The 26,936-nt window shown below is 29.5% G+C and overlaps 3 protein-coding genes across 3 annotated transcripts; 1 reads left to right on the top strand and 2 right to left on the bottom strand.

Annotated features, from left to right (window-relative positions):
- Positions 1–39: 39 nt before the first annotated feature.
- LOC101496411 (uncharacterized) lies at positions 40–2,350 on the bottom strand. Its single transcript, XM_073365677.1, has 3 exons — positions 555–2,350; positions 367–472; positions 40–284 (listed from the first exon to the last, which is right to left on the bottom strand). Exon 1 carries the CDS (start codon positions 2,336–2,338, stop codon positions 944–946), a length of 1,395 nt encoding a protein of 464 aa, XP_073221778.1. The 5' UTR covers positions 2,339–2,350; the 3' UTR covers positions 40–284; positions 367–472; positions 555–943.
- A 2,973-nt stretch (positions 2,351–5,323) lies between these two features.
- LOC101499470 (aspartic proteinase) lies at positions 5,324–9,907 on the top strand. The gene is made up of 14 exons (XM_004494452.4): positions 5,324–5,560; positions 6,519–6,892; positions 6,970–7,030; positions 7,157–7,251; positions 7,332–7,444; positions 7,568–7,736; positions 7,822–7,861; positions 8,042–8,106; positions 8,191–8,304; positions 8,417–8,481; positions 8,834–8,987; positions 9,105–9,224; positions 9,343–9,431; positions 9,585–9,907. Exons 2-14 carry the CDS (start codon positions 6,536–6,538, stop codon positions 9,667–9,669), a joined length of 1,527 nt encoding a protein of 508 aa, XP_004494509.1. The 5' UTR covers positions 5,324–5,560; positions 6,519–6,535; the 3' UTR covers positions 9,670–9,907.
- Positions 9,908–10,320: 413 nt separating this feature from the next.
- On the bottom strand, positions 10,321–14,692 carry LOC101499149 (uncharacterized). Its single transcript, XM_004494450.4, has 8 exons — positions 14,503–14,692; positions 14,324–14,412; positions 14,007–14,202; positions 11,995–12,149; positions 11,605–11,748; positions 11,393–11,496; positions 10,881–11,040; positions 10,321–10,670 (listed from the first exon to the last, which is right to left on the bottom strand). The coding sequence occupies exons 2-8, from the start codon at positions 14,399–14,401 to the stop codon at positions 10,581–10,583; spliced, it is 927 nt and encodes a 308-aa protein (XP_004494507.1). The 5' UTR covers positions 14,402–14,412; positions 14,503–14,692; the 3' UTR covers positions 10,321–10,580.
- Between the last annotated feature and the right edge of the window lie 12,244 nt (positions 14,693–26,936).

Below are 26,936 nucleotides of genomic sequence, written 5' to 3'. Positions count from 1 at the left end.
ACTCAATCACATTTAAATAACACAAACTTGTACTTTCCAGAATAATCCAACAGCAGTGTATCAGTTATTGCCCCATAGTAATTAATTTCATCTTTTGAGGTCTTTGTCTTTACAACAACTCCACTATTTTGTGTTTTCAAAAATCTCTCTCTCTTCTTTGTGTGGAATCTAAAACCATTAATCGCATAACCTGTGTATCTTCTTACTACCTCAGATGGTCCACGGGATAACCATCTAAGTTCATGAGTAACTTCTGAGCTCTTTTGTTCATCCATACGCTGGATCTAAAATATTTCATGAAATATAGTAAGTTTATATATAAAAACAATCAGTAAAATTTAAATAATTAAATTATTATATGCTCACCCTGAGTTTAAACCACTCAATAAATTTTTGACCATGTTGCTTGTCAATTTCAACTTGTGTCAATCGTCGTGGTCGACACTGTCTCTTAAGATGTAAAATGTGTTCTCTAAAAGTAACAGTAATAGAGTTAAAATAAAATGTAATAAAAATTTCAATTGTATAAAATTGAAATATGATATGTGACTTACTCTATAAATGGAGCAACTGCATCACAATTAGAAAGCACATATCTATGTGCCTGTGCTAACTCTTTCTTGTCAAGTTTAGTTCTACTCACTTTCTTCCTCTTCCCTAATCGTAACTTTTGTTGTTTCTTTATCCCTAATGGCCTTCCAGAGACTTCATCGTCATTTCTGTTAGGTCTATTGAACCTAGTTTCTACCCCAGATAGATATTGCGAACAAAACGTCAAACATTCATTGGCCAAAAATCCCTCTGCAATTGATCCTTCTGGATGGGCTCTATTACGTACAAAGGACTTAAGAGTAAGAAGAAACCTGAAAGTGAAGAAAATTTAAAATATTTATGTTCTCAACATCCAAAAAAACTTGTTTAACACTTTTAATTAAACCAATTTTTATAAACATACATACCTCTCAATCGGATACATCCATCGATATTGTACCGGTCCAGCAACTTGGGCTTCGTGTGCCAAATGAATTACCAAATGCATCATAACAGTAAAAAATGAAGGAGGAAAAATTGTTTCCAACTGACAAAGTGTGATAACTATTTGAGACTCCAATTGTGATAGAAATTCCACATTAAGTACCTTAGAACAAATTTGCTTGAAGAAATTGCAAAGATCAACTAACACTGAAGTGACTTTATCTGGCAATGAACCCCGTAATGCTACTGGAAGAAGCTCTTGCATCAAAACATGACAATCGTAACTTTTCAATCCAAACATCTTGTGTTGCTTGACATGCACACAACGTGGGATGTTTGATGAACATTCATCTGGAGTTTTTACATTCTTGAGAATGCTTAGGAAAGATTCCTTTTCTTTGTTAGTCATTTGATAGCATGCTCTAGGCAAACGCGTTGTAGTTATATTAGGACTTGGTTGAGGATGGAGCATACTTCTTATGCCCATATCTACAAGATCAGCTCGTGCCTTATAATTATCTTTGGATTTTCCCTCTTGGTTTAACAATGTACCAATAATGTTGTCACATACGTTCTTTTCAATGTGCATCACATCAAGATTATGACGCAATACATTATATTGCCAATAAGGCAATGTGAAGAAAATGCTCTTCTTTTTCCAAGGTTGTGCTCCATTTGCTAGACCTTTTTCTCTACATTCATCTATTTGTCTTAAAATATCAGTCCCATCAAGTCTTTTAGGAGGGATCCTTAGCTCTCGTGTTCCATCAAAATCCCTACTATTCAATCTCCACTTATGTTTGGGAGATAACCAACGACGATGACCCATGTAGCAAAATTTTTTACCATGACGTAACCACTGCGAGGTAGTTTCAATACCACAACATGGACATGCATATTGACCTTTAGTACTCCATCCAGACAAGTTAGCATATGCTGGAAAGTCATTAATAGTCCACATCATAGCTGCACGAAGTTGAAATGTCTCTTTCTTATAGGCATCAAATGTTTCAATTCCATCATCCCATAACTCTTGCAACTCTTGTACTAAAGGTTGCAGATAAATGTCAATGTTATTTCCAGGACCTTTTGGACCCGGAATTAATAGTGATAACATGAAGTATGGTTGTTTCATGCACATCCAAGGAGGAAGATTGTAAGGAATTAGAATGACAGGCCAAGTGCTATGAGTAATACTCATAGTCTTGAAAGGATTGAAACCATCTGAAGCCACTCCTAATCGAACATTACGAGGATCTAACGAAAATGTTGGATATCGAGCGTCAAAATTCTTCCAAGCAAGGGAATCAGCTGGATGCCTAAGAGAACCATCATTCAATCTACTCTCATGGTGCCATCTCATTGATTCTGCAACTTTGGAGGACATGTATAACCTTTGCAACCTTGGTTTCAATGGAAACCATCGAAGGATCTTTGTTGGTATCTTCTTTCGCCTATCAGAAGTCTCTATTCCATTACCTTGTACGTCTTCATTTGTTGTTTTCCACCTTGACGTACTACACTTTGGACATACTTCATATTTGGCATATTTATCCCAATATAATATGCAATCATTGGGACAAGCATGGATCTTCTCATACCCCAAACCTAATCCTGAAACAATCTTTTTAGTTTCATAATATGACTTTGGCAAAACATTTTCTTCTGGTAAAGCATCTCTTAGTAAATCAAGCAACATGGAGAATGACTTGTCACTCCACCCATGAAGACACTTTAAATGATACAAATGTACCATAAATGATAGCTTGCTATACTTCTTACAGTTGGGGTAAAGCATTTGCTCATTCTCCTTTACAAATTCGTAAAATTTAGAGTTTTCTCTAACTTCGGGAATCCTTTCACCTTCACCACAAATTGGCTCTTCTGTAGAATGAACTCCAAATACATCATGAACTAATCCATCCATGTCATGCTCCATTTCTACATTTTGTTTAGTAGCGCTACTTGAAGTTCTAGGTTTTTCACCATGATATATCCATTGTCTATAGCCTCTAAGAAATCCACGATGTGGATCTGTTAAGTGTTCATAAACACATACGCGAGAATAAGAGTGGCAATTGGCACATTTTGTACAAGGGCACATTATTTTTCCATTGATTTGTGAATTTTGAAAAGCAAATTCAAGAAATTCATTAACTCCTCGAATATATTCTTCACTTTTTTTGGATGGATCACACATCCATTCTCTATCCATTTGGAAAAATTAACTGAAAATGGATGATGCAAGTCCTAAAAAATTAACAATCTTAAAATTCAAATGAAGAACATGGTATTCAACAACAACATCAAATCATGGTATTCAACATAAAAGGGTCAAAAAAATTGTAAATTAAAAGTATATAAATTAAAAGTTTCTTATATGATTGACACAAATGATTCACAATGGCCTACTTATAGGTAAATTCAATGCACATAATTGCTGTTATGCACTTGATTTTGAATTGAACATTTCATTCAATCATTAAAAAACTACTAAAATTAAAATTTATCTTTTTGAAATATAATAGAACCAAATTTAAATTTAAAAACTAAAAAATTCATATAAAAAATTTGTAAAAGGTCTCCTAAAAAATTTGTAAAAGGTCTCCTATTATAATTTATATTTATTTTAATTTTTACATAAGAGATAAACTCTTTTTAATCAAGACATTTTCAATCAAAAAATTATTTAACTTAACTTTCCGTATTAAAGAGAAAAGAAAGGAAAAAAACCAAACACTATTCGAGTATTTTTTTTACTGGAATTTAGAGTCGATGAGTTTGAATATCTAATGAGCAATGACATATAGAATTCGCTGGTCCAACATTTTTTTAGGCATAGCGTGAAATTTAAATAAATAACTTGATAAAAAACAATGACCTTTTTAACAAAAATAATAATAAATTTATTTAAATATATTCTTTTTTACTTTATGAAAGGTAAAATATTGTAATTAAATATCAATTGATGTATTATTTAATACTTACAATGCTTTTTATTAATTGTAAATTTTTTTAATTCTAAATATACTTTAAAACAATAATTTTTTTAGAGAGATCTAAAGTCCTTCACTTAGTAGATTGAGCTTTAGGCTAACCCTGATAACATCACTTTTCAAAGAAAACACATTAATCCATTTAAAAAGAGAAAAACACTTTATGATTTTTTTACTTCGAACTAAAAAAAATATATGGGGAAGAGAGATTCAATATTTATTTTGTAATAGATAATTAAAATGTAATCTAATTTAGCGATCACCATAAAAAGAGCTACACGAGGAAATAATACACGTAGTAAGTATTTTTCATTTTTCAATTAATAGTACACTATTTAATTTAATCTATTACCGTTCGAAGAAGACATTAATTATTATTTTTTGTCATAAGAATACGTAAGAAGACAATGAATCTGACGTTAAAAAAAAAGAGAGACAAATGATTCTACAAAGATAATATATTGACATTATTAGACGAGAATTGAAGAGTCGTGGCCATACAAGAATGAAGAAAAATATTTTTACTTTTACAGTCCGTGCAAGTTAATTTTAACGAACAATACAAGTCAGTAAACTGAGGAGCGTAGCATCACCTTCGTTTGTGAAACAGACATTTTCTTTTTGAGGGATGAAAATGTAAAAAGATTTGCACGTAGCAAGATTTTTTTTAATAGAAATATCCATTTTTTTCAAAAATTAAATTAAATTTTAAAATAAATATCAATTTTTGAATAGATGTGTCAGTATCGTTTGTCTATTTTAATATATTTACTTTAAAATTTATAATATAATTTATTTTATAATTTATTTTATTTTTATTAATTTTTATTTATTAGATTCAGAAAAAATAAGAGAAAATTGTGAATAAAATATAATTATGTTGTTAATTTATCTGTAAATTAAGAGACAGTTAAAATAATTTAAATTTATTAAAAAATAATAAGGAGTTGTTAAAGTAATATAATACTTTATTTATTTAGACATATTTAGTCAACCAATTTTTTTTTCAATTTAATAGATATATTTTTAAATATTATAATTATTTTTAATTTATTAAATAAACACTTTTTCAATTACTAAAATGAAGGAAAAAAAATTTTAAACCACTACATGGTTCCATCCGCAGAATGCAACCTCCCTCTTATTTATTGTATATAAATTTGTTTTTATATGATATAAGATTTAAAAAACAGGATTTTTTTATATTTTTTTTGTTAATGCAAGACAATATGATGTAATTTAAAAAAAAAATATTTATAATAAAAAAAACCTGAAACAAACTTTTTTAATTGTCAATGGGGTACAATTATAAAGATAAATATATAAAAATAAGACAATTTGTTTGAATGGAAACATTTTTCTTAACATTATGGAGTAATAAATTTGGTAGCTAGAGACAAAAGAAGTTTATATGACTTGTGATGGACACCAACAGCATCCATTATTTTAGTAGTTGTTGTAGATGAGATGACTTTCCAATCCAACTTGTGAATTTGTGTGTCTATATAAATAATTCATACTCTTAACTCACTTTTCTTCATCTCACCTTTTGGGGCCTTCTTCTCATCACCTATATCACTTTCTCTAAGGTTTGATTTTATTTAAATAACTCAAATCATTTTCTTCTACTAATTTTTACTATACTTTGTTTCTTTCTGTTTTGGATTTTCTACTGTCGATCTTGGGAAAACATGCTGGATTGAATCCAGTTGACTTTAGATTTCCATTGGATTTTAACATTCTTTTATTAATTTCTTTATGTCTCTCAGCTCAGTTATTATCCTTCTAAATATTATTTTGTTTGTCTCTTTTTTATTTTTATTTTGATTAATATGTTCGTTCCTATTATTCACATATGGGTATTACTATTAGGGATCTGTTTGAAGTTTTAAGCCCCTTTTTATTTATCGATTAAACCAGAGTTCAATTAGCTTGTGTAGAGGATAAATAAATTAATAAACTTTAAACAACTATGCTTGTAACCCACTAAACCTTTGTGATGAAGATCTTTGCAATAGCATCTACTTTTTTGCTTTTTCTTACCAAACCTGGCAATTGTTAAAATTAACTGAATTCAATTATTTTTTTTAAATTGTGTTTATTGGCATGTTTTTATCTATCTGATTCTATATTTACCTGGGAGACTGGTTTGTGAAAAATAGATTACAAGGACTTAAGGCATGTTTGTATTGATTTATTTATGTTTATCTATTGACAAACACTTGTAAGACTATTTGGCAGAAAGCTTATATAAACAACTTATGACATGTTTAAAGTTGTTTTTAGTTTATTTCCATTAGCTCTCCAGGATAGCTTGTATGAAAACAATTTGACTTTATTTTATCTATTGTTGTAGAAATATCTTATGCATAAACACTTATACGATAAGCATTCATTGTGTTATAAACATTGAATTAAGCTGTTTATCCAAATAGAGCCCTGGTGTTTTAATTAACTTGTGATTTCCTTCACTGATCCATGGTTAGTTGCTTTACGTGTAAAATTAGGACTGTGTTCAGTTCAACTTACTTTTAATTACCTTTTCAGACAAATTTTCCGTGAATATGGGGCAAAAGCATTTTGCTTTAGCGTTCTGTTTGTGGGCTTTGACGTGTTCGCTGCTTCCTTCTTTCTCCTTTGGAATGCTGAGAATCGGTTTGCAGAAGAGACCTCTAGATCTTCATAGTATTAATGCTGCTAAAAAGGCAAGAGAAGAGCTAAGATCAGGAAGACCAATGATTGGTGCACACAATCATTATATTGGTAAGTCCAGCGATGAAGCTATAGTACCTTTGAAGAATTATTTGGACGCTCAATATTATGGCGAGATTGCAATTGGCACGCCTCCACAGACCTTTACTGTCATATTTGATACCGGAAGTTCCAACCTTTGGGTTCCATCATCCAAGTGTTACTTTTCGGTAAGTTGAAAAGTTAATTTTTGTTTCCAAAGCTATTTACTCATAAGAGTATCCTATTGACTTTTCTTCTTTTGCAGCTTGCTTGCTATACCCATAGTTGGTACAAGTCAAAGAAATCCCAAACATATGCCAAAAACGGTAATACTAGAATGTCGTCATTAAAGCAATACTGTAGAGATGCATACGCCACTGTATAGCACATGCTGCATATTTATGTGCCATTTAATGTAAGGTTTTAGTTACATGTTTCTACTCGTTGATCAGGAACATCATGTAAAATAAGCTACGGATCTGGATCAATATCTGGTTTCTTCAGTCAAGATAATGTTAAAGTTGGCAATGCTGTTGTCAAGTATCAGGTGAGTACTTTTTCTATGAGCTTCCACTTCTAATTTGACATGTTTGCAGCAATACTTACAAATCATACTATAAATTGTAGGATTTCATTGAGGCTACCCGAGAAGGAAGTCTTTCATTTCTGGCGGGAAAGTTTGATGGAATACTTGGACTTGGATTTCAGGAGATCTCAGTTGCAAGAGCTTTGCCAGTATGGTACGTTTCAAGTTTCAACCAGTCTTTTATTGTTTCATTTGTATCTGATATCCATGTTAGTTAGAGTGATAGATTGGGAAATTTTCTGTGCTTTCAATTTATTGGTCTATCATAAAATGGCAGGTACAATATGGTGGAACAAAATCTTATCAGTGAGAAGGTGTTCTCTTTTTGGCTCAATGGGGATCCTAATGCGAAAAAGGGTGGTGAATTAGTTTTTGGTGGTGTTGACCCTAAGCATTTCAAAGGAAAACACACTTATGTTCCGGTTACTGAAAAAGGTTACTGGCAGGTTAGTAAATAAAATTAGTTTGATCAGGAATTCCTGTTAAATTATTTACTGGAAAAAAAGTTCACCCGGAAGTTTTCCTTTTCAGATTGAAATGGGAGATTTTTTCATTGGAGGCCAGTCAACTGGTGAGATTTTATTGTTCTTCGAAATTAGAAAGTAAACTTGTGAGAATTTAGTTTTACTGAGAAATTAGGGAGGGATTGATTGGTTGAAAGATTTTGGAATATGGTATAAGGAGCAAATACATTCACTATGTTCTAAAAAAAGTATATATGATTCTGAGAATTTTCAAATGTTATTTGTAGGTGTTTGTGAAGGTGGCTGTGCTGCTATTGTGGACTCAGGAACTTCATTGCTTGCTGGCCCAACTGTATGTTCTTCTATATTTTTTTATAACTTTTTACTTGTAGACTTTCATTTATAATAATTTCTTTTGACTGTTAATTAATTTCAGACTGTTGTGGCTGAAATCAACCATGCTATTGGAGCTGAAGGAGTTCTGAGTGTAGAATGTAAGGAAGTTGTTTCTCAATATGGGGAGTTGATATGGGATCTCCTAGTATCAGGGGTAAGCTTCCATGCATTCTCTATGACGTTTTGCTGCTGTTTTGCCGCCTCTGATCTTTATCCGTTTGCATTTTCACTCTTTGGACCTAAATGAGTTTGATATTGATCTGCAGGTAAATCCTGGTGACATTTGTTCACAAGTCGGTTTATGTTCTGTCCGCAGTGATCAATCTAAGAGGTCAGAAATATTGCCTTACTGTCTGCTTCCATTGTTTGCCATTTTTACGATATTTGTTTCATTGCACATCAGTTGGATAATAATGTGGAAGAATTGGCTGGACCCACGCTGATTCTTTCAGATTCTCAAAGGCTGAAAGTGCATCAATTCCAAGCATAAGCAAATAAGGAAAAATAAAGTGTCTTAAAAAATATTTGTCAAGGAACCTCCATTATCAAACTTATAATTACTACCTTTTTAATTTATTATTTTGTCAACTGGAGAGCTTAAGTCTTGACTTCGCTTGCTTGCTATGCAACGTTTCTGGCTTCAAACAGATCCATAAATTTATTTCTAATTCTATTTCTGGCAGTGCTGGGATTGAGATGGTAACTGAAAATAAACAGAGTGAGATGTCAGCTACAGATACTCCTTTGTGTTCTTCTTGTCAGATGCTTGTTATTTGGGTCCAGAATCAACTAAAACAAAAGGCGACCAAGGAAAGAGTATTCAATTATGTGAATCAAGTAAGCCCTTTGATTTTATCATGTCTACAAGCTCAAGTTGTATTTTATATATTTCAATTTGAATGGTGTAGACTAGACTAGACATATGTAGTGAGTGTTTGTGTTGATCATTGGCAGCTGTGTGAGAGTCTTCCAAGTCCATCCGGAGAATCAGTGATAAGCTGTAACGATCTTTCTCGGATGCCAAACATATCATTCACTATCGGAGACAAACCCTTCGTCCTCACACCAGAACAGGTTAGGATTTCCTACTAGCTAGCATTAATACAAGAACTGAATATCAAATTGAACTACAAATTATGTTATTATATTACTATCTTAAGATTGAGACTGACTAGTGAGTTATTTTTTTCAGTATGTTCTAAGAACTGGAGAAGGCATTACAGAGGTCTGCCTTAGTGCGTTTATTGCTTTTGATATTCCTCCTCCAAAGGGTCCACTCTGGTATATTTCTACTCCAAAAATATTTATCAATGTCAAATCATATATACACTCACTTGAATGATAATGAAAGAACAACCATCATGAGTGAAGAGAGTTATATCAAATGATCAAAGGTTTTTTTTACCTTTTACTAATTATACTATCTGCATGCAGGATTCTTGGTGATGTTTTCATGAGGGCATATCACACAGTCTTCGACTACGGAAACCTTCAAGTTGGTTTTGCAGAAGCTGCATAGTTACCACATACCACTTATGGAGTAATATCTTAAGGAATATTTTTCATAATTTCGTTTATGCATTGTAAATAAGCTGTTGTGCTACTATGTAACTACTATACCTTAGGTTCACTTCATGTATTCACATATATATGTATTCTGTATGTATTTATTTATCTATCCACGTATGATACAAGACGACAAATATACACTAATTAAAAGTTTGTGTCCTTTTACGTGAAGAACCATTTTCATTTCATTCAGAGTTCAGTCTTATTATAATACCCTCTTTCTAGCTGACGATGGTTGCCCTTGCTGATGGATGAGTAGTAAAATGCGCTATTCAGAATTTCTAGCCTAAAAAACTAAAGGGAGAAATAAAAATGCAAAAATGATTTTAGAATAGGTCCTGAATGGTTTCTGATTATTGTGAGAACAGAAATACATTAAGGACTCATTTCGGTCTGAGATAATTTAATTAACTTGATTTAGACGTAAAAAGAATTTGGTTGATAAGTTTTTTTTTGTTTTTTTAACTTTATTTCCACAAATATTTTATGATCTTTTTCAATCCCCTTGAGTCAATCCATTTTGATTGAATTGGCTTGGGTCCAATCATCATGTTAAAGGTAAACAAACCGTCTTATTAGTTCAGTGCACAAATTTTGTTAATTAAAGAAACAAAAATAAATGTATTTTAAGAGTTTTGCCACCATGGCACTGTTAAATAAAAACAGTCACATACATGCAATAGTTCCTTCCAACATATAATCTGGTGTTAAATTCTCCAAACTAAAAAAAAGAATCCCAAACTTTTTACTCCTTTTAAACTCACATTGGTGATAAATACCAATTATAATAATACACCAAACCAAAACCACACAGGAGTTATGGCATCACACTGATTTAAGAGCTGCAAAAATAAATTCCCATCACTCATCATCACTATCATTGCCAAATATGGAGGCCACAGGAACATTTTGCTTCTTTGGAACATTTTGCTTCTTGGCACTAATCGTGCTCTGCGGAAAAGGAAAGGGGGTGTTAGTGTATAAGTATTTAAGCACAAATCTGGTTTCATAAGAATTCAAAATCATAATGAATTGCTAGACTAAGCAAGTCAGCAGGGTTGAAACTGTTAAGACTTGAATTTGAATAAAACATCATGAACTAGATGGCGAAGTCTATAAAAGTTGGAAGCATTCCAAACTCCAGATACTGGTTGGACATACCTTGGAAGCAGTGCCTTTAGAAGAAAAGCCAAACTTCAAAGTATTTCGTTGCTCCTGATCTGTAAGTGCAGTAGCAGTCCTAGATTCCGAGGAAGCTGAAACTGGTGCTGATCCAGACTCTTGCTGCAGTTGAAGCCGTTGCTGCTTTTGAGCATCGGCACTGATTGGCATCAAGGAGACCAAACAGGAACATAACTTGAAAGTAAAAATTAGGACATAAATTGATTCCTTTGCTGGCGAACACAGAACCACCCATAGCCAAAATTAAATGGGCAACAAGGGAATTAAAACAGTGTTGTCAACTGTGGATTGCGGAAATTAGCAGTTTGTTCAAATTTTACTACGCTATAGCGCTATTATAGCCGCTATTTGAAAGCATTTGTACTAAATGCCGTACGATGAAACAATAGTGATATATTCAAATTCCGCTATGCTATAGCGATATAGCACTGTTACAACTGTTATTTAACAACAAAGAATAAAAATAAATATTTACACAGGCAAAAGGATACATTTGAGCAAACTTGGCAATTTCTCTCTCTTGACGCTGCTGCTCCCGCTTCTGCCTATCATCCCGACTACTACTCCCATGCATTTCCTTCATTTGCTTGAATCGCTGCATATTAAACATCAATAATTTTGCATCAGGTAAGAGAAGAAAAACTGAGGCAATTTGGAATCGAGTCAACAAAAGAGCCTAGTTAGTGTTAGATAAACTGTCTACCTTCCTGTGATTGTGATCATAAGAGCTCAAGTGTGCTTCAAATTCCATTGCCAATTTGTATTGCTTGTTGCAGAGTTCACAGTAAAACACCTTCCGAATTTCTTTCACCTCAGTTTGAATTTTTTGCTCACGTTCAGCTAACACCTGAATTTTCATAATGTGCACGAAGCAGGCAGAAGAAGCCACCAGGTAATAAAAACTGCACGAAATTCTCAAGATCTTCCAAAGTTGATGGTTGCTTATGACATACCAATCCGGTAAAAAGACAAGCATATATGTAATATGCTGCCTTCTGCTTTAGGTGCAGGTTTGAGAAAATGTAAACATCAACCTCAACACTACTATAGATTTTGGCACTAAGAACAACTACTAAATAGTTATAAATCATACCTCACGTTTCCTCACATTCTCCTCTGTCTCCTCCAACTCAATATCAAGCTTTTTTCTCTGGACATTTTCTTCTGCGGTGAAAAAATCATCTTCCTCTTGTTTACCGATCCCCAACCTTGGATCTCTAATCCCAGATTTTATTGGCTCGGTTATTCCTGCATACAAAGCCTAGAAGATCAATTCAAAAACCCAAAATAAAGCATTTAAGTTTCAAAACACCAAAGTTAAATTACTTTCAGCGAAAGCATCCCATACATATATTGGGTATATATAAAATTAAAACAAAGGAAGAAGAAAGAAAACTAGTTGCCACAATGGCCCATTACAATGCGGTAAATGCAAATACACAGGTGATTCAATAAGTAATCAAGCAGTAAACTAGAGAAAAATACACCTATTCTTAAAACATTATTTAGAAAAAAGACTGTGCACTTTGCAGAGCATTAGCTATGGCGATAAAGGTCAAATTTTCAACTACCTCAATTGCATACAAATATAAATCAATCATCGATAAAGAAGACAGCATAAACCTATGTTGTCAATCTCGTATACGCGCCCGGCCCCAGAACTGTGGCGAGATATCCACTATTCTAATATTTTTATAATTATTGAATAATTAATACTATTCATCGAGTAATTAAGATTATAAATAATTAATACTGCCACAAAGAAGGAAAAAGGAGCCTCAAAGGGAAAGACCCAAAGAGAGAAACAATTCTTCATTCATGAGACTTAGGCCTATCGTTGGGATTTTAATAAAGCCCATTTTGCCAAACCCTGAATATTCTCATTATGCTAAAGCTAAACCCTAAAAAAGTGCCGGACAGCTTCTTATCTCCTATTGGCGCAGCCTACAAGCCATCGCTGTGCACCTCCGCCTCATTTGTTTTTTGTTTTCTTCCCTCTTCTTTCTCGCTTCTTTGTTTCTTATCTGCACGTGATGGTGCTGCCGGAAAACTCCAGGTCATGATCGAGAAGTCGCTGAAAAACATGGTGTCGAATGCGTTGTACAGTGACAGTACTGAGTTTAAGGAAAATTTCACCATCACAGCTGTTTTCAATACCAGTTGCTACATGAAAACACAACGCACCAGTGTTATACAATCGCAGGGCTCCATTCTGCACCACGATTCTGCGATTGCGCCACAATTAACTACCCTAGACAGCAACTAAAACAATCTTGGCCATTTCTTATGACAAACTACTGGTGATGATCTATGGAAAGCAGTAGCTGTGAAGACCCAAATAAAGGCAAGCTTTGAATTATAAGTTTTAAATTTTTATAAGGAATCAGATGTCAAAGAAAAACATGAATAGAGAAAGAAAAAAAACTGCTAGTTTATCAGTATCAGAATTAGATTGAAGTCTTTTTAGATAGTTTTCTTTCATTATACCCATTGATTAGGTATGAAGGAGAAAAGAGGGAAATGGTAGAAGTAAAATAAAGGCAGGTTGAAAGAAGGAGTTATGAAAGAAGGGAGTACAGAGGGGAAAGGGGGATAATGAACACAAGAGTAGGTACAAGAAAATAAAACAATGGCTAATACATAAAGCCTATGTTCGATTTTGCATTGCATTATGTATTCTCACATTCTTATGTCATTTGAACGTGATATTCTCAAAGCTAGAAAATGTAGGGTTTAGTAAACACGAGTTTTGAAGGTTAATACAAAAACACACAAAGTGATTTTGAAGACTTCATATTTATTTTGATATGTTTGTGGGTTCTCATTATAATTGATTTTGCCTCTAGAATTGGATCTAAATTGAAACTATGATTTATAGCTTTTAACTACAAACGTGGTTGTTCACTTAATTTTATTGTTCAACTTACTTTCACACGAGCTAATCAAAACATAAAGCATTTTACTTCAAAATCGTGGTTAACTAAAATAATTTTTACGGAATCAATTCAATCAAAATCAATTTTTGCAATGGTAGAACTAATTAAACGCAGACAAAGTAGATCATGATTGAAGAGAGAAACAAATAGAAAAATAAAGAAAATAAACCTTGTTCATCTTTGCCAAGACCCTTTCCTTTCCATCCCATCTTTTGGAGAAGCTTAAATCCAATATTAGATGATGTTAATTGTGTGTCTAGTGAAGCTTGTTCAACATTGTCCAAATCAACATTTTCAGTTGGCCTTTGGTTGATCGGCATGCGAAAATCCTCATACAAATCATCAATTAGGGACTCCTCATATGCCTAAACAATTCAAATGATTCAATAATACAATAAATATGCTAAATTTCAAAGTCTTGTTAATCGACAAGTAAAATAAAAAATAAAAAAAGAATAACGAATAGAACGAGTATGTTATTGTTACCTTTTCCTTATGAAATTGCCTCCGGTCACGGGCACCGCCACCAGATTCATGCCTACCTTTGGTCCATCGGTGATCCATCTTGAAACGACCTAAGGAACAGAAAGAAAATATATGTTGTTAATTGCGATGGAATTGAATGGGAAGGAATATGGGGGGAAAAAGGAGACGGAATTTCTCACCGTTTCTGGCGGCCGACGACCAATTCCGGCTGCGTTGAGTAGAGTGCGACTCCAATCTAACTTGTTTCTTATACAAAGGCCAGAGCTTTGATTTGATCCAGCTGCTCACTTTTGTAGTTTTTTAGGGTTTTAAATGCGTTTATTGTTCCTCAATTTTATCTGTTTTTTTTTTTAATGAAAAAATTGGAATAAAATATCTATTTTGGTATCTGAAATATAAATAGCTGTTCGTGTAGTTATTATAAGAATGTAAATACAAATATATGTGACATGTGTGATTTTATGATAATATTTATGTTTTAATCTATGAAGAAATTATTGTAGATCAGATATTGGTATAATTTTGGAGGAACCGTGTGTTTGAAAGGGACTTATTGTTGAAATGGTAGTGAGTGATATCCTTAGGAAGAATTTTGTGTAATTTTGTTTGATTTTGGATGTGGTATTCAAGTGCAGTTTCATGGGGTGACCACGCCTTCACTTCTATGTCATTGCGGTTTTGCTTTACGTCTAATGTTGATATGGATACCCGAATTTCCTACCTTAATAAATATTTATAGTTTATTGCAATGCCATTCATTTGGATTAAACGGTTAACAATAAAAGTTCATTAATTTATCAAATCAATTTTAAATAATCAATCATATTTTTAAATCCAATACATCGTATTGAAACATTTACCATTGAGAATCTATTTAGGGATATCATATGTTTTGGATATTTCTTATGGTTTTATTTGGTTGTTCTTTTTTATATTGTAATTCTAAATTTCCAAACCTTTTTGGAATGACGATGTTAACTCTCGGAGCATTCCTTGTGCTTAAGGTGTGTGTTTTATATGATTTATAATATTTTTTTATGTCTCAAAATAATTTATTTATTTATAAAAAGTCATTTTAAAATAATTGAATTTTTTCATTTTTTAATGTATTTATTTCTAATTATACTCTTTAATTAATAATATATATATATTATTTTCAATGTAATATTTTTTATTATGTATTTATGATATTGATAATTCATCAATATTTAAGAAGAATAATTTAATAAAAAATAATATTTTTTTATTTATATAATTTTCGTAATATATATAATATGATTCAATAACTCAATTATTTTGAAATGAAGAATATTATGTATTATAAATTAAAAAAGAACGAGAGACTATGAATAACTAAAGAATGACTGATTTGACATATTATAAATTAATCTGACATTTTCTTAAAAAAATAATGAGAGACTATTTTAATTAAGTTTTTTTAGTTAATGAATTCAAAATTAAAAAAAAGAAATTCCGAGAAAGGACTAATTTAACCTAAAAAAATTAAATTAATAAATAAGATATTTGTCATCATTGTAATTGAATATATTGAAAATTAACTAATTCAATTTGAGTAAATATTTTTAAACTTTGGAATGTATACGTGTAAGTTTTAATTGGTGTTTATCCCTTCGTTTACAATTAAAAGAAGATTTTTATTTTTAAAAAAAAAAACAATTTTCTATCAATTTTTAGTTCATTTTTTCAGCCATTCGTTATTTATATATAATATATTTTTATTTATTATAATAATTAATTAATATATTGATGATAAAAGAAAACACAAACTTGTCGCACATAAAAAGTACATATCATGTAGTTAGAGCCACATTAATAGTAAAGGTCCATCATTTAACATTTAAATGTATCCCGTATAAACATATAACTAATTTTTTGCTGTAAATATAATCAAACATTCGATCTCTCTTAAACTTTCCACTTCAAAAAAATTATAAAATAGGTCTCCCTAATAATTCTAGGATCAATACAATTGAACAACACTTATTTATTTTTTAATACTAAAAATAGGAGATTTTCATAAAAAAATACTTGTATTTAATTTTATCCAGCAATAGACAACAAGACGTGATAATTGAACTCATATTTATTGAATATATGCACAAAAATCCATAACAACATTATATAATCAAATGTAGACACAATTATTTGGAAAAATAAATGTGTATGTTTCCGAGTAAGAGTACTTTAATATTCATTTGTCTCATATATATATACATTACATAAATATTATCTTTATTTTTAATATTATTATTATTATTATTATATATATAAATGACAAAAAATATACAAATTTTATCATAACTAATATAGTATTTAAGCTACCGATCTAAATATAAATAAAATCACAACATAAATTTTATTTGACAATTTATTTTAGTTGAAACACATATAATTGAAATTAATACGGATACATAAATATCAATAAAATAAGAGTATGTAATTAAGATTAATACTGACACAAATATGAACTCGAATAAAATAATTTATTTAAACTGCAATATATTTTCTACCCATAACCTATTTGGTACAATGCTTATTGGTTAAGCAGTAACCATTGAAGATGGTCTTAGTTATTAATGCTAATAGCAGCCTTGTTTAGGAAAAGCATAAGAATTGTGGGATATGATTCGTGACAAATATGGTAATATGGTGGTTTCTGTTCAATAGCACTTCTCTTTATTAAAATTAAACTCAAGTTGTTTTAGAATTATGCAAAGCTTGTAGTAAATATATGAAACATATTTAGCACTCGTATTATTCTTCTGTTCAGCATTATTTTAAAAGCTTGGAAACATCATATCTTCATAAAGGACTTACAATAGTTGTTCTAATTAATTCAATTAAATAAGGGATATATAAATAAAGGGTATAAGAGAGTGCAAGTTTGGTGATATTTTAATTGGGATATTATGTAAATCAATATTCCACAATGTTGACAGTTTGCACGCACACACGCAATACCACTACTATCAACTCTAGTAGCTTTGGTTTTGTTTGTGAATTTGGCATATTTCAGCATTCACTTGGTACTTTTTATGGTTGAAGAGAAAGGCTTAGCAAGAAAATAGAATCAACTTTGTCTTAAAATAATTCAGAAACACCTAAACCTTACAATCCTATATGTTGAGCATGAATGAACAAAATCAATAAAGCTATTTTTTGACTACCTTTTTCTTCAATCTTCACCACATAATATGCTATTATAATGCTTGTTTTGGACACTACCCGGCATGATATTTATGTAAGCAGGTAATGTATCTCACTTACTAAAATAAGTCATTCAATTGTTCATTTTAGTTTGTAATTGATCTTCTAGTGATAAAAATTTATTTTGATTAAAACTAAATTAAGCATATATACATTAACATAAGAGTAGACTGAACAATATAACTGAGGTTAACAATTCCAATTGCAAGTTAAAATTTATTAAGGATGAAAAAATAACTTTATTTGAGATCGTCTTAGCCTCTAAAAGATAGAGATTTAGATGGCTTAAAACGAACTATAACAATTGATAAAATTGAATTCATGGTTGATATCTTAACTTTCAAACAAATGCAAATCAAATTGTTTGAAAGATAATATTCGTTATAAGATCGTCTGTTCAGCGCACTATTGTTCTTTAGCTCATTTACTTTAGTTTATCATTTTAAACGAATTTACTTAAACTATACAAAATACAAATGATCTTTTATTTTTTTATTGAAAAGCATCACATAACAAATCCAATTTGATTTGTCTAAAATCATTTTTATTTTTATAAAACTAAAAGTAAACATACACCAACAAAATGTAACAAAGAGATAAATTGGTAAGGGTGTAACAAATGCCCCCACAAAACATATGTAAATTTTCCATGATCAAACAAGAAATGAGAACATATAGCATTAGCCAAAACCAAACCAACCAACCCTATAACTTAATAAAACCAGAGGACCACAAAAAATGTGCCTTTACCAAAAGTAAAAACAGTACACAATGTTCCATGTCACCTTTATAGACAATGGACAATAGTAATGGAAGTGGTTTGAATCAGATTCTGTTGTCACAAGGGGTTTAGACTTGAGACTTGAGACTCCTACTATAAATTGAGACAAAACTTCAAGTTCCTTTCAAGTCACCAAAGCTAATACTAAAACTCACTCACTTACTAGTAGTAGTAGAAGTGTATTTCATACATATAGTTAAGGTAATGGGGGTCAAAAATAGGCAAAGAAAGTCATCATCTTTTCTATCTATTTTCAACATTTTCAAATCTAACAACAAGCATAGAGGGGAGAGTAATTACAAAGCTTATGAAGAAGGGACAAAGACAGGGTCCAAAGTGTGGCCAAGTGATGAAGACAAAGGTAGTTGGGGTGTAGCTGATCCTGTCATTGACATGAGAGCTACAGCTTATATTGCTCAATACAAAAAGCGCGTTTCAGACTCAGAAATTCGCCATCAACTTCAAGCTCAACACTAGAATTCTTTTAGTTATTAGTGTACCTTTAATTAATTTATTGTCTTTAGCTATTGATTATAAATTTGTTGGTTATTGACCACAATTAATAATGTCTATTAATTTCTAATATGAACAGTATCATTTTTGTAATATGAACTGTGTAGTGTGTACTCAGTAATTTCTTCACTCCACGAGAAACGGAAATGTTTTTTCTTAGAAGGGGGGTCAAAATTTCAACTATCTCTTTCGTGGAAAACATAGAAAAAAAATGATAAAATACCAATCATATAAAAATATTACTTAAGAAAATTCTAATGCCAATCTTATATTATATTACCATTTTTTTGGTTTTAAGCCGCAAAGTTCAGTTTTCGGTGTTCCTTAAAAATCTGCATTTGATTTCTCATGCCAATTACCTGACGGTTTTAAACATTTTGAAACTCTCATTCTACTCCAAAAAATTCAATTCAACGTTTAGTAAAAAAATATTATAATTTTAATAATCATAAAATAAAATAAAATAAAATAAATTTTAGTCTCTCTAAATTTTAAAAAATTTATTTTAGTTTCTATTAAAATACTTTTTGATTTTTAGACTCTAAATTGTTTTTATTCATTTTTAGTTCCTATTTTAAAAAAAAAAGTTATATTTTTAATCACTAAAAAGAGTCCTACAAAATTAAAATAGAGACTACAAGTAAATATAAAAATTTAAAAATTAAACTTAAAAAATTGTAATTTTATAAAAGTTAAAAATATATTTAATAAAAAAAATTCAACCTCACTTTATTATAGTATATATAAAAAAAAAAAATTAAAACAATCACCGATTAGAGGCTCTCTGATTATATAGAACTGCTTTTGCAGTCCCATATACCAATGATATTGATCCGTACCCAATATTTGCAAATGATGCCAAATAATATTATAGTTCATAATGATAGCTCTTTCTCTATTATGAGTTAAAAAAAACTTGAAAAAATATAGGAGTGTTAACAAAATTATTTTTAATACATTATTTTTTGTTGGTTAAATTTTACATAGATTCTATTAAAAAAATATGTCTTAACTAATGTATTGATAACATTATCAAAACAAACATGACAATTTTGCGGGCTCTAAATTTTCATTGATATCAAAGTGTAAATTTGCTTAAATCAAGTACTATTTGTTTTATTGGCTTAAATATATATGTGACTGATTCTTATAAATACACGTTATATTATTTTAATCTACATACATTTTTTTTTTTGTCTTTATAATTTTTTTTTTACACTTTCGTTTAAGTTTATGCAAAATTGATTTTAATTGAAATTAGTTTTTACAATTTCTTATACCTCTAATAATTAAATGACTAAATTCCGATAAAAACCAATTTTAGAAGGACTAAAAAAATAGTGAGGACTAAAGATAAACAAAACTATATTTAAAGGACAAAAATTAAATAAAAAAATTTATGAAGATTAAATTAAAAAAATGCATAATTGTAAGGATCTGTCATATATTTAAATTTTATTTATTTATCTTCAATTGTTCAATCAACTATTCACTTTGAGATCGCATTTTTTATCCAAATTATTTGTCAATGTCTTTAGAGTGTGTTTGGATAGATAATTGAAAATTCTATGGAAATTAAAATTTCAAGTAATTCAAATGTTTTAACTGAATTTTTGTTATTTCCAAATACTTCAAAAGAATTGTTCTTTTAAAATTGAACTATTTTTATAAATTTCAAAAGTATATTGACAATTTCATGATTTATATACTACAAAGTAAAAATAATTTGAAATTTTAAAATTCTAAATAGTATTTAAAATTATTTAAATTTAACTTTGACAAAATACCTGAAGAAATCATTTCATTGTAAAAATTCTTCAAACATATTATCTAAACAAAATAATTTGCTCGAAGAATTTTAATTTTCCTAAAAAATTACATTTTCTAAAAAAAAAATCTTTAATCCACACACACACTAAAAAGAACATCCCCTCAAAAAATTCCTTAAAAAATTAGCATATTGAAATTGAAATATTATGTTTACCATTTTTCTCCACGCAGAAAAATGACTCGATATTGAAAATATTTTTGTTTGATATAATAGCATTCTTAATTACTAGTTATTATTATTTTTGTATTCAGGTATTTTTCTTTGATCTTTGCTACCCCATTCCTCTACAAAGTTGTATTTCATCACATATACAAATGAATGAGCTTGTGTGCTATCTATGCTACAACAAAATTGTCGATTTGTGGCGATCAAGTTCTTAGAATAGTGGCTGATCAAATCAGTAGCTGTAGTGTAGCTTATGCAAATTACAATGCTAATCACAAATTGAAATCAGATATACACTAAATAAACTCATTGGAATATTCTTATTATATATTGATATATCAATGTCACAATGGAAGTAATATTAATTAAATAGTGCAATTAAAATATATTATAATCAATGGTTTATAACAATAACAAATTTTTTCACTTTACAATGGAGTGACTTTATAGAATTCAGATATCAAATCTATATTGCATCAAAACAAGGTGAAAGCTGAAATATAGGACCTAACAAATGAGTTTTAGTCCACATGTGTAGTGTCACACATCGAGTCACATGCCAATTTTGTAGAAGAAAGGGTTAGGGTAGCACACAACGCTACTTCATAATTCTGTTGGTATAAAATATAAACGTGTTTTTTATTCATTAAGTGAATGCCAGCTCTTGGAATCCTATAGACTAACCATGAAGTGAGTTTGTGGTTTCTTTAAGTGGCAAAAATATACCGTACATAATTTGCTTTCCCTTCCTTTTTGCCCACCCTTTATTCTTTCCTTTTGTCACTTTCATCTATTTTTTTTTCAAAATAGAATTTGGAAACATGGCAAGATTACGTAGAAATAGACCTGTGGAATGAGTCGCTTTCCAAGAAATAAAATTTGATGGAATAAAGTTTTACAGATAAGAGGCAAGGGAGAAAACACCGTTCGTTACCCGTCCAAAGCAAAATTATAGATATCTTAATTACTTAGTTATACTATTAGTTAATTATTTTACGTTAATTGATCATTTTCAAAATAAAATATAAACAAAAATATTTAAAAAAAGTAGATGTATTTGAAGTGATTAATGTTGATTAACAGTTGTGAAATGATTTGGAACAATTTTGGTGGTGATGAACATTGGAGTAACAAAATCAAAGCTAACAGCAATGGTAGTAGTAGTAGTAGTACCACCATCGAAAAGATTGTTTTCAGTCAAGTACGAGAGTAGCGGATCATAGTTAATGTTCTTTCCCAAAAGTAATTTGGTACCATCAAATTGTCCTTTGTTACTTCTTTCACTTTATTAGATTCTCCACTATTCATTCATCAAATTAAAGAACCAACTAGCTTTACAACCGGAGCTTCTACTATAAATTGAGATCCCGAGTTGTGAAAACGTAGTGAGGTCATTTTCATTTAACATAACATAATTGAAGAGACTATTGTGTTTTAATTTGAGATATATATGGCGGGTAAGAATAGGCAGAGGAAATCTTCTTTAAGTTTCTTATTTGTTTTCAATATGTTCAAAAACAATAAGGGGAAAGGAGGGATTAGGAAATGTGATAATAATAATAATAATAGATTTGAAGGTGGGAGTAAAGTGTGGCATATTAGTGATTACGACAAAGAAAGATGGGGTGTAGCTGATCCTCAAATTAACAATAAAGCTCGTGAATTCATTCATCGCCAGAAGATTAAACTTGTTTCGGACCTTACTAATTAGGACTACTTGTTCAACTTTATTTATCCCCCAATATATCATTATCATTGTATTTGTTTATTTCCATACATTTTCATGATGCTAATGTTATCTAATATTTGCTGGTATTAATTTGTTTAGCAATATAAGATGCTTCAAGTGTCACATTCACTTTGTTATCTATAAATTTATTGTGATAATGAGACTAACATCTCCCTTAACGGTTCTTTGTGAGTTAATTTCACTCTATCATCAACAATGATTTCATAGTAGCATTTCCTTCAAGAGTGTCATTAACACTTAACGAAAACTTCTATTGTTGTCTAAAATACTATCTATTTCATTAGATAAGTGCGGTTTATGACTTAAGTGTCATATTCAATTTTCATATATAATTGTATATATGTAGGACAACATTAATTGGAATACAGTGCCTATTTTATAGAAAAACAACGTATAATAAAGCATTGATATTGCTTTCTTCTCTGATCTGATGAGAGTACAATATATATGTATATACATAGTAAGAGATGTGCATTATGGTGTTATCTTACAGCACACATTGATGAAATCATGCATCGATTTTATGTGTTTATAAACTTCAGGTAGTTAATCTTCTATAATTTAATATAAGTGCTTATAATTAAAGACTATTTTGGCTTAGAATCGTTGATAGTCAAAAAAATAGTTATATGATCTGCTAATGTTGTCTATCATTTAACTAGTTTATTTCAGCTAATTTAGTTAATAAAATTCATTTTGACGTAAAAAAAATATATACACAGTACTAGTAGTCACTCGAACGTTATTAACAAATGCGATAGTTTTCAAATAAGAAAATTAGTTTGATTCGCCGATGCCTAACTTTGTTAATTGTTATCGGTCAACCGTGACCACTTAACTGCAGGTTTCTCATAGTTAATACATACATCGTTCCCTCAAACTGCAAGTGTTGTTTAAATTCATTTTTGAAGTTCATGAATTAATTATAAAATATCGATTAAAATAAATTCTATGTTAATACGTAGTTTATCCACGTTCATATTACATCAATGTTATCTTTTTATATACAAATTTATTAATGAAATTTTATCACTCAAAATAAATATGTGAATAATTGCAATTGTGTATAGACAAACTAGTCTATGAAATATTTAAATTTTATATAAAAATTAATTTATGTTGTGATTATATTAATATAAGATTAATATGAATATGTTAAATATTTAATTAATATATTATATTATAATTTTTAATGCTAAAATTTTTAATGTGAACTATTTTGATTACTATTTTACAATTTTATATATATTTTTAAATTTACAAAAAAAAAATTAAATTATTTAACTGAGGCTTATAATTAGAATGGCTAATTTATTTATTTACGCGAATTTCTGGTGTAATGAAGGTTTTTTTAAAGGATAATTTTTAGTACCCGTAAGAAATGTTGATATAGGTAATCACTAGATCAAAATTTAAACTGAATTAAATAAATAAATGATATAACATGATTGATTGTTTGGTACCCAATAAAACTCATGAACATCAGAGTTGTTACCTTTTTTTTTATATTGCTCGTGAAATTGGGGTGATATTCTTCAAGGTTAAGTCAAGTGAAATTGCAATACAGATCAAGTCTTACTATAGACTTTTTTTAAAAATCTACCTATTTATAATTTTAAATAGTTAATTTATAAATTATATTAAGAATATCTAAGTATTATTTAACAAAACTTTATTCATGTTCCAAATTTTAAAAATTAAAACATTTGAAATTCTGAATTTTTTTTTAACATGTGTATGTTCCGAATTTTCAAAAAGCGAAAACTGTTGAACTATTTTTTTTTAGAGTATGTTTGAATGGAATAAAAAAATAGTTCAATTGAATTTGTTTTATTTTTAAATTTTATTGTTTAGATAAAAGAAATATTTTTTTTAAACTAAATTATTTTTATAAATTTAAAAAGTTGAATCAAAAATGAAAATTAAATTTGGGTCAAAACAGAAATTTTGGAGATGTTTAGAAATTATTTTGCAAATGGACCAAATTGCAAACAAGAAAAAGAATTTGAGATTAATACGTAAATTTTAAAATATAAGATATAATTGTAAATCTGAAAAAATTATAGTTATCGTTTCACAAAAGAGAATTTAAATTTTTTAGATATTATGTGGTATTTGAAATTATTTAAATTTAATATTTATAAAATATCTCACGATATCTCTTCATTTTTAAAATTTTTTAAAATTATTATTCAAACAAAATAATTTACATTAAATCATTTAATTTCTCTTAAAAAATTACATTTCTTAAAAAAAATCTTTTATCCAAACATATTGAAAGAATTGTTAACTTTTGTTGAAGATTTTTCTAAAAATTAATGGATGAAATTGAATATTACTAACATAGTTGAAGACTTATTTTGTAATCTAGTTAGGGTTGTTGGAGCGTGGGGACAATATGCAAGGTGTAAAGTAAAAATGTGTGGAGATAAAATCAGGCCAGCTGCGCTGCGCCCACAACTTTTGTATAACTGCGTTTTAGGTCCTATTATAAGTTGTGAGGGTGAAATGACATAAATTCTTACTTCGTAACGTGGCTAATGTTTTAACATTCAGACGATTGGACCGTTCAGTCGGATCAATTGGACCTAAAATCAAACACAGGTATAATCGCACAAATTCGTTAACTCAATGCTTGACTCGGTTCAACTTTTTGTTGACCCACCTATTTCTATATAATGATTTTTTTTGAATGTTCATTGGATTCACATTTATGAAGTTCAATTAGTGATCAATTGATTCGATTATTCGATTTCGATTACAATAAGAGTAATATATTTGAAAAGTTTAGTTGTAGTATTGATTTATTTTTTTATTTTTAAATTAAAAAAAATGATGATTTGATATGTTTTAAATATTGCATTATACAATTTTATGATATATAATTATTTAGATGCATTATATATTTACATGTCATTAATTAAATTATAAAAATAGAAAATTTCTGAAGTCGAAAGTTAAATTATTAAAATAAATTATTACGATTTCATTAGTGTTAATCATTATACATGATACATTATCGCATTATATTTTAAAAACATGTCACCTCACAATTTTATACGTATGCACGAACCAATTGAAATTTTTGAAAATAAAATTAGGGCAACCAAGAGGTAAAGAAGTAGAGGTGTTCATGGTACGAGTAAACCCACAATTACAATCACCTAACTCACATTTTAAACAAACACATTCAAGTTTGAATATAATTTGAATTAATCATTTAAATTAAATGTTATTCGGTTCAAATAGTATATTTAATATTTTGAAAAATACAAATTTACAAACTCAACTCATTGACTGATATATATATATATATAATTAAAATTTAATTGTTGAATTATACTTGAGAATTTATTAATATTTTAATTAATTTAAGTGTTTTATTGTATCAGTGAATATATTTTAATTATTGAATTATATACAGTGAAATAGTTTTACTATTCTTGAGATGTTCATCAATAAAAATTTCTAATAACTCACAAATTTAATCCAACTCATTCTTTCTATTTTTGAGTTGATTTAATTTGAATTTAAATAAAATTAATCCGTCCAAATATCAAATTTAATAAAAACAAATGACTCAATCTAACCTAACCCATTGACACCCCAAGATAGAATAGTGGTCGAGGTAGAATGGAGGAGGAGGGTGTGGCATGTGGGGTAACATGGCGACCTTAGGAGTGGCGTGGACCTGCGGGGTCTCATAGGGGCTAGTGGGCTACCCAGGCCACGACGTTGGTGCCCCAATTTTGCATTTTATTTGTTAGGAGTAACTTTTATTGAATAATCTATTTTATTGAATATTGCAATTTGTAACAAACTATTTCCTTTATTTAATATAAGATTCTTTTAATTTAATTTTTTTATCAATGTAAATAATTTTTATATTGTTAATGAATTATAATTATTAAATTATTATAAATATTTATCTTTTACAAAAAAACTACATCTAAACTCTACAGTGAATAGTACTGATCTACTACAATGTAAAATTTTCTAGGGTGAAAATGTATAATTAAGCTCAACAAATTTTAGTGCAATTTATTACATTTTTTATATGATACCGAAATATACTTCTTTTTTTAACCAACATGTGGTACAGTTGATAAATATTTGAATTGTTTTTTCATTTGATCCGAAGTTCAATCAATGTTGTTCTATTTTATAGATGAAGTCACCTCCTTTCCTGGGAAATGCTGTATTTACACGATGAATGCATTACAATCCATTCGATTGAAGTCAGACGGCTGAGATTCTTAAATATATTATGCTAAGCATCATTAAAAGAAGATTTTTCTTATAATAGATAAACAAATGCTAAATAAAAACTGTCTCAGATACAACC

Source organism: Cicer arietinum, chromosome 3 (genome assembly GCF_000331145.2).
Source record: "Cicer arietinum cultivar CDC Frontier isolate Library 1 chromosome 3, Cicar.CDCFrontier_v2.0, whole genome shotgun sequence".
NCBI classification, from domain to species: domain Eukaryota; kingdom Viridiplantae; phylum Streptophyta; class Magnoliopsida; order Fabales; family Fabaceae; genus Cicer; species Cicer arietinum.
This window is presented reverse-complemented; position numbering and strand designations above follow the sequence as displayed.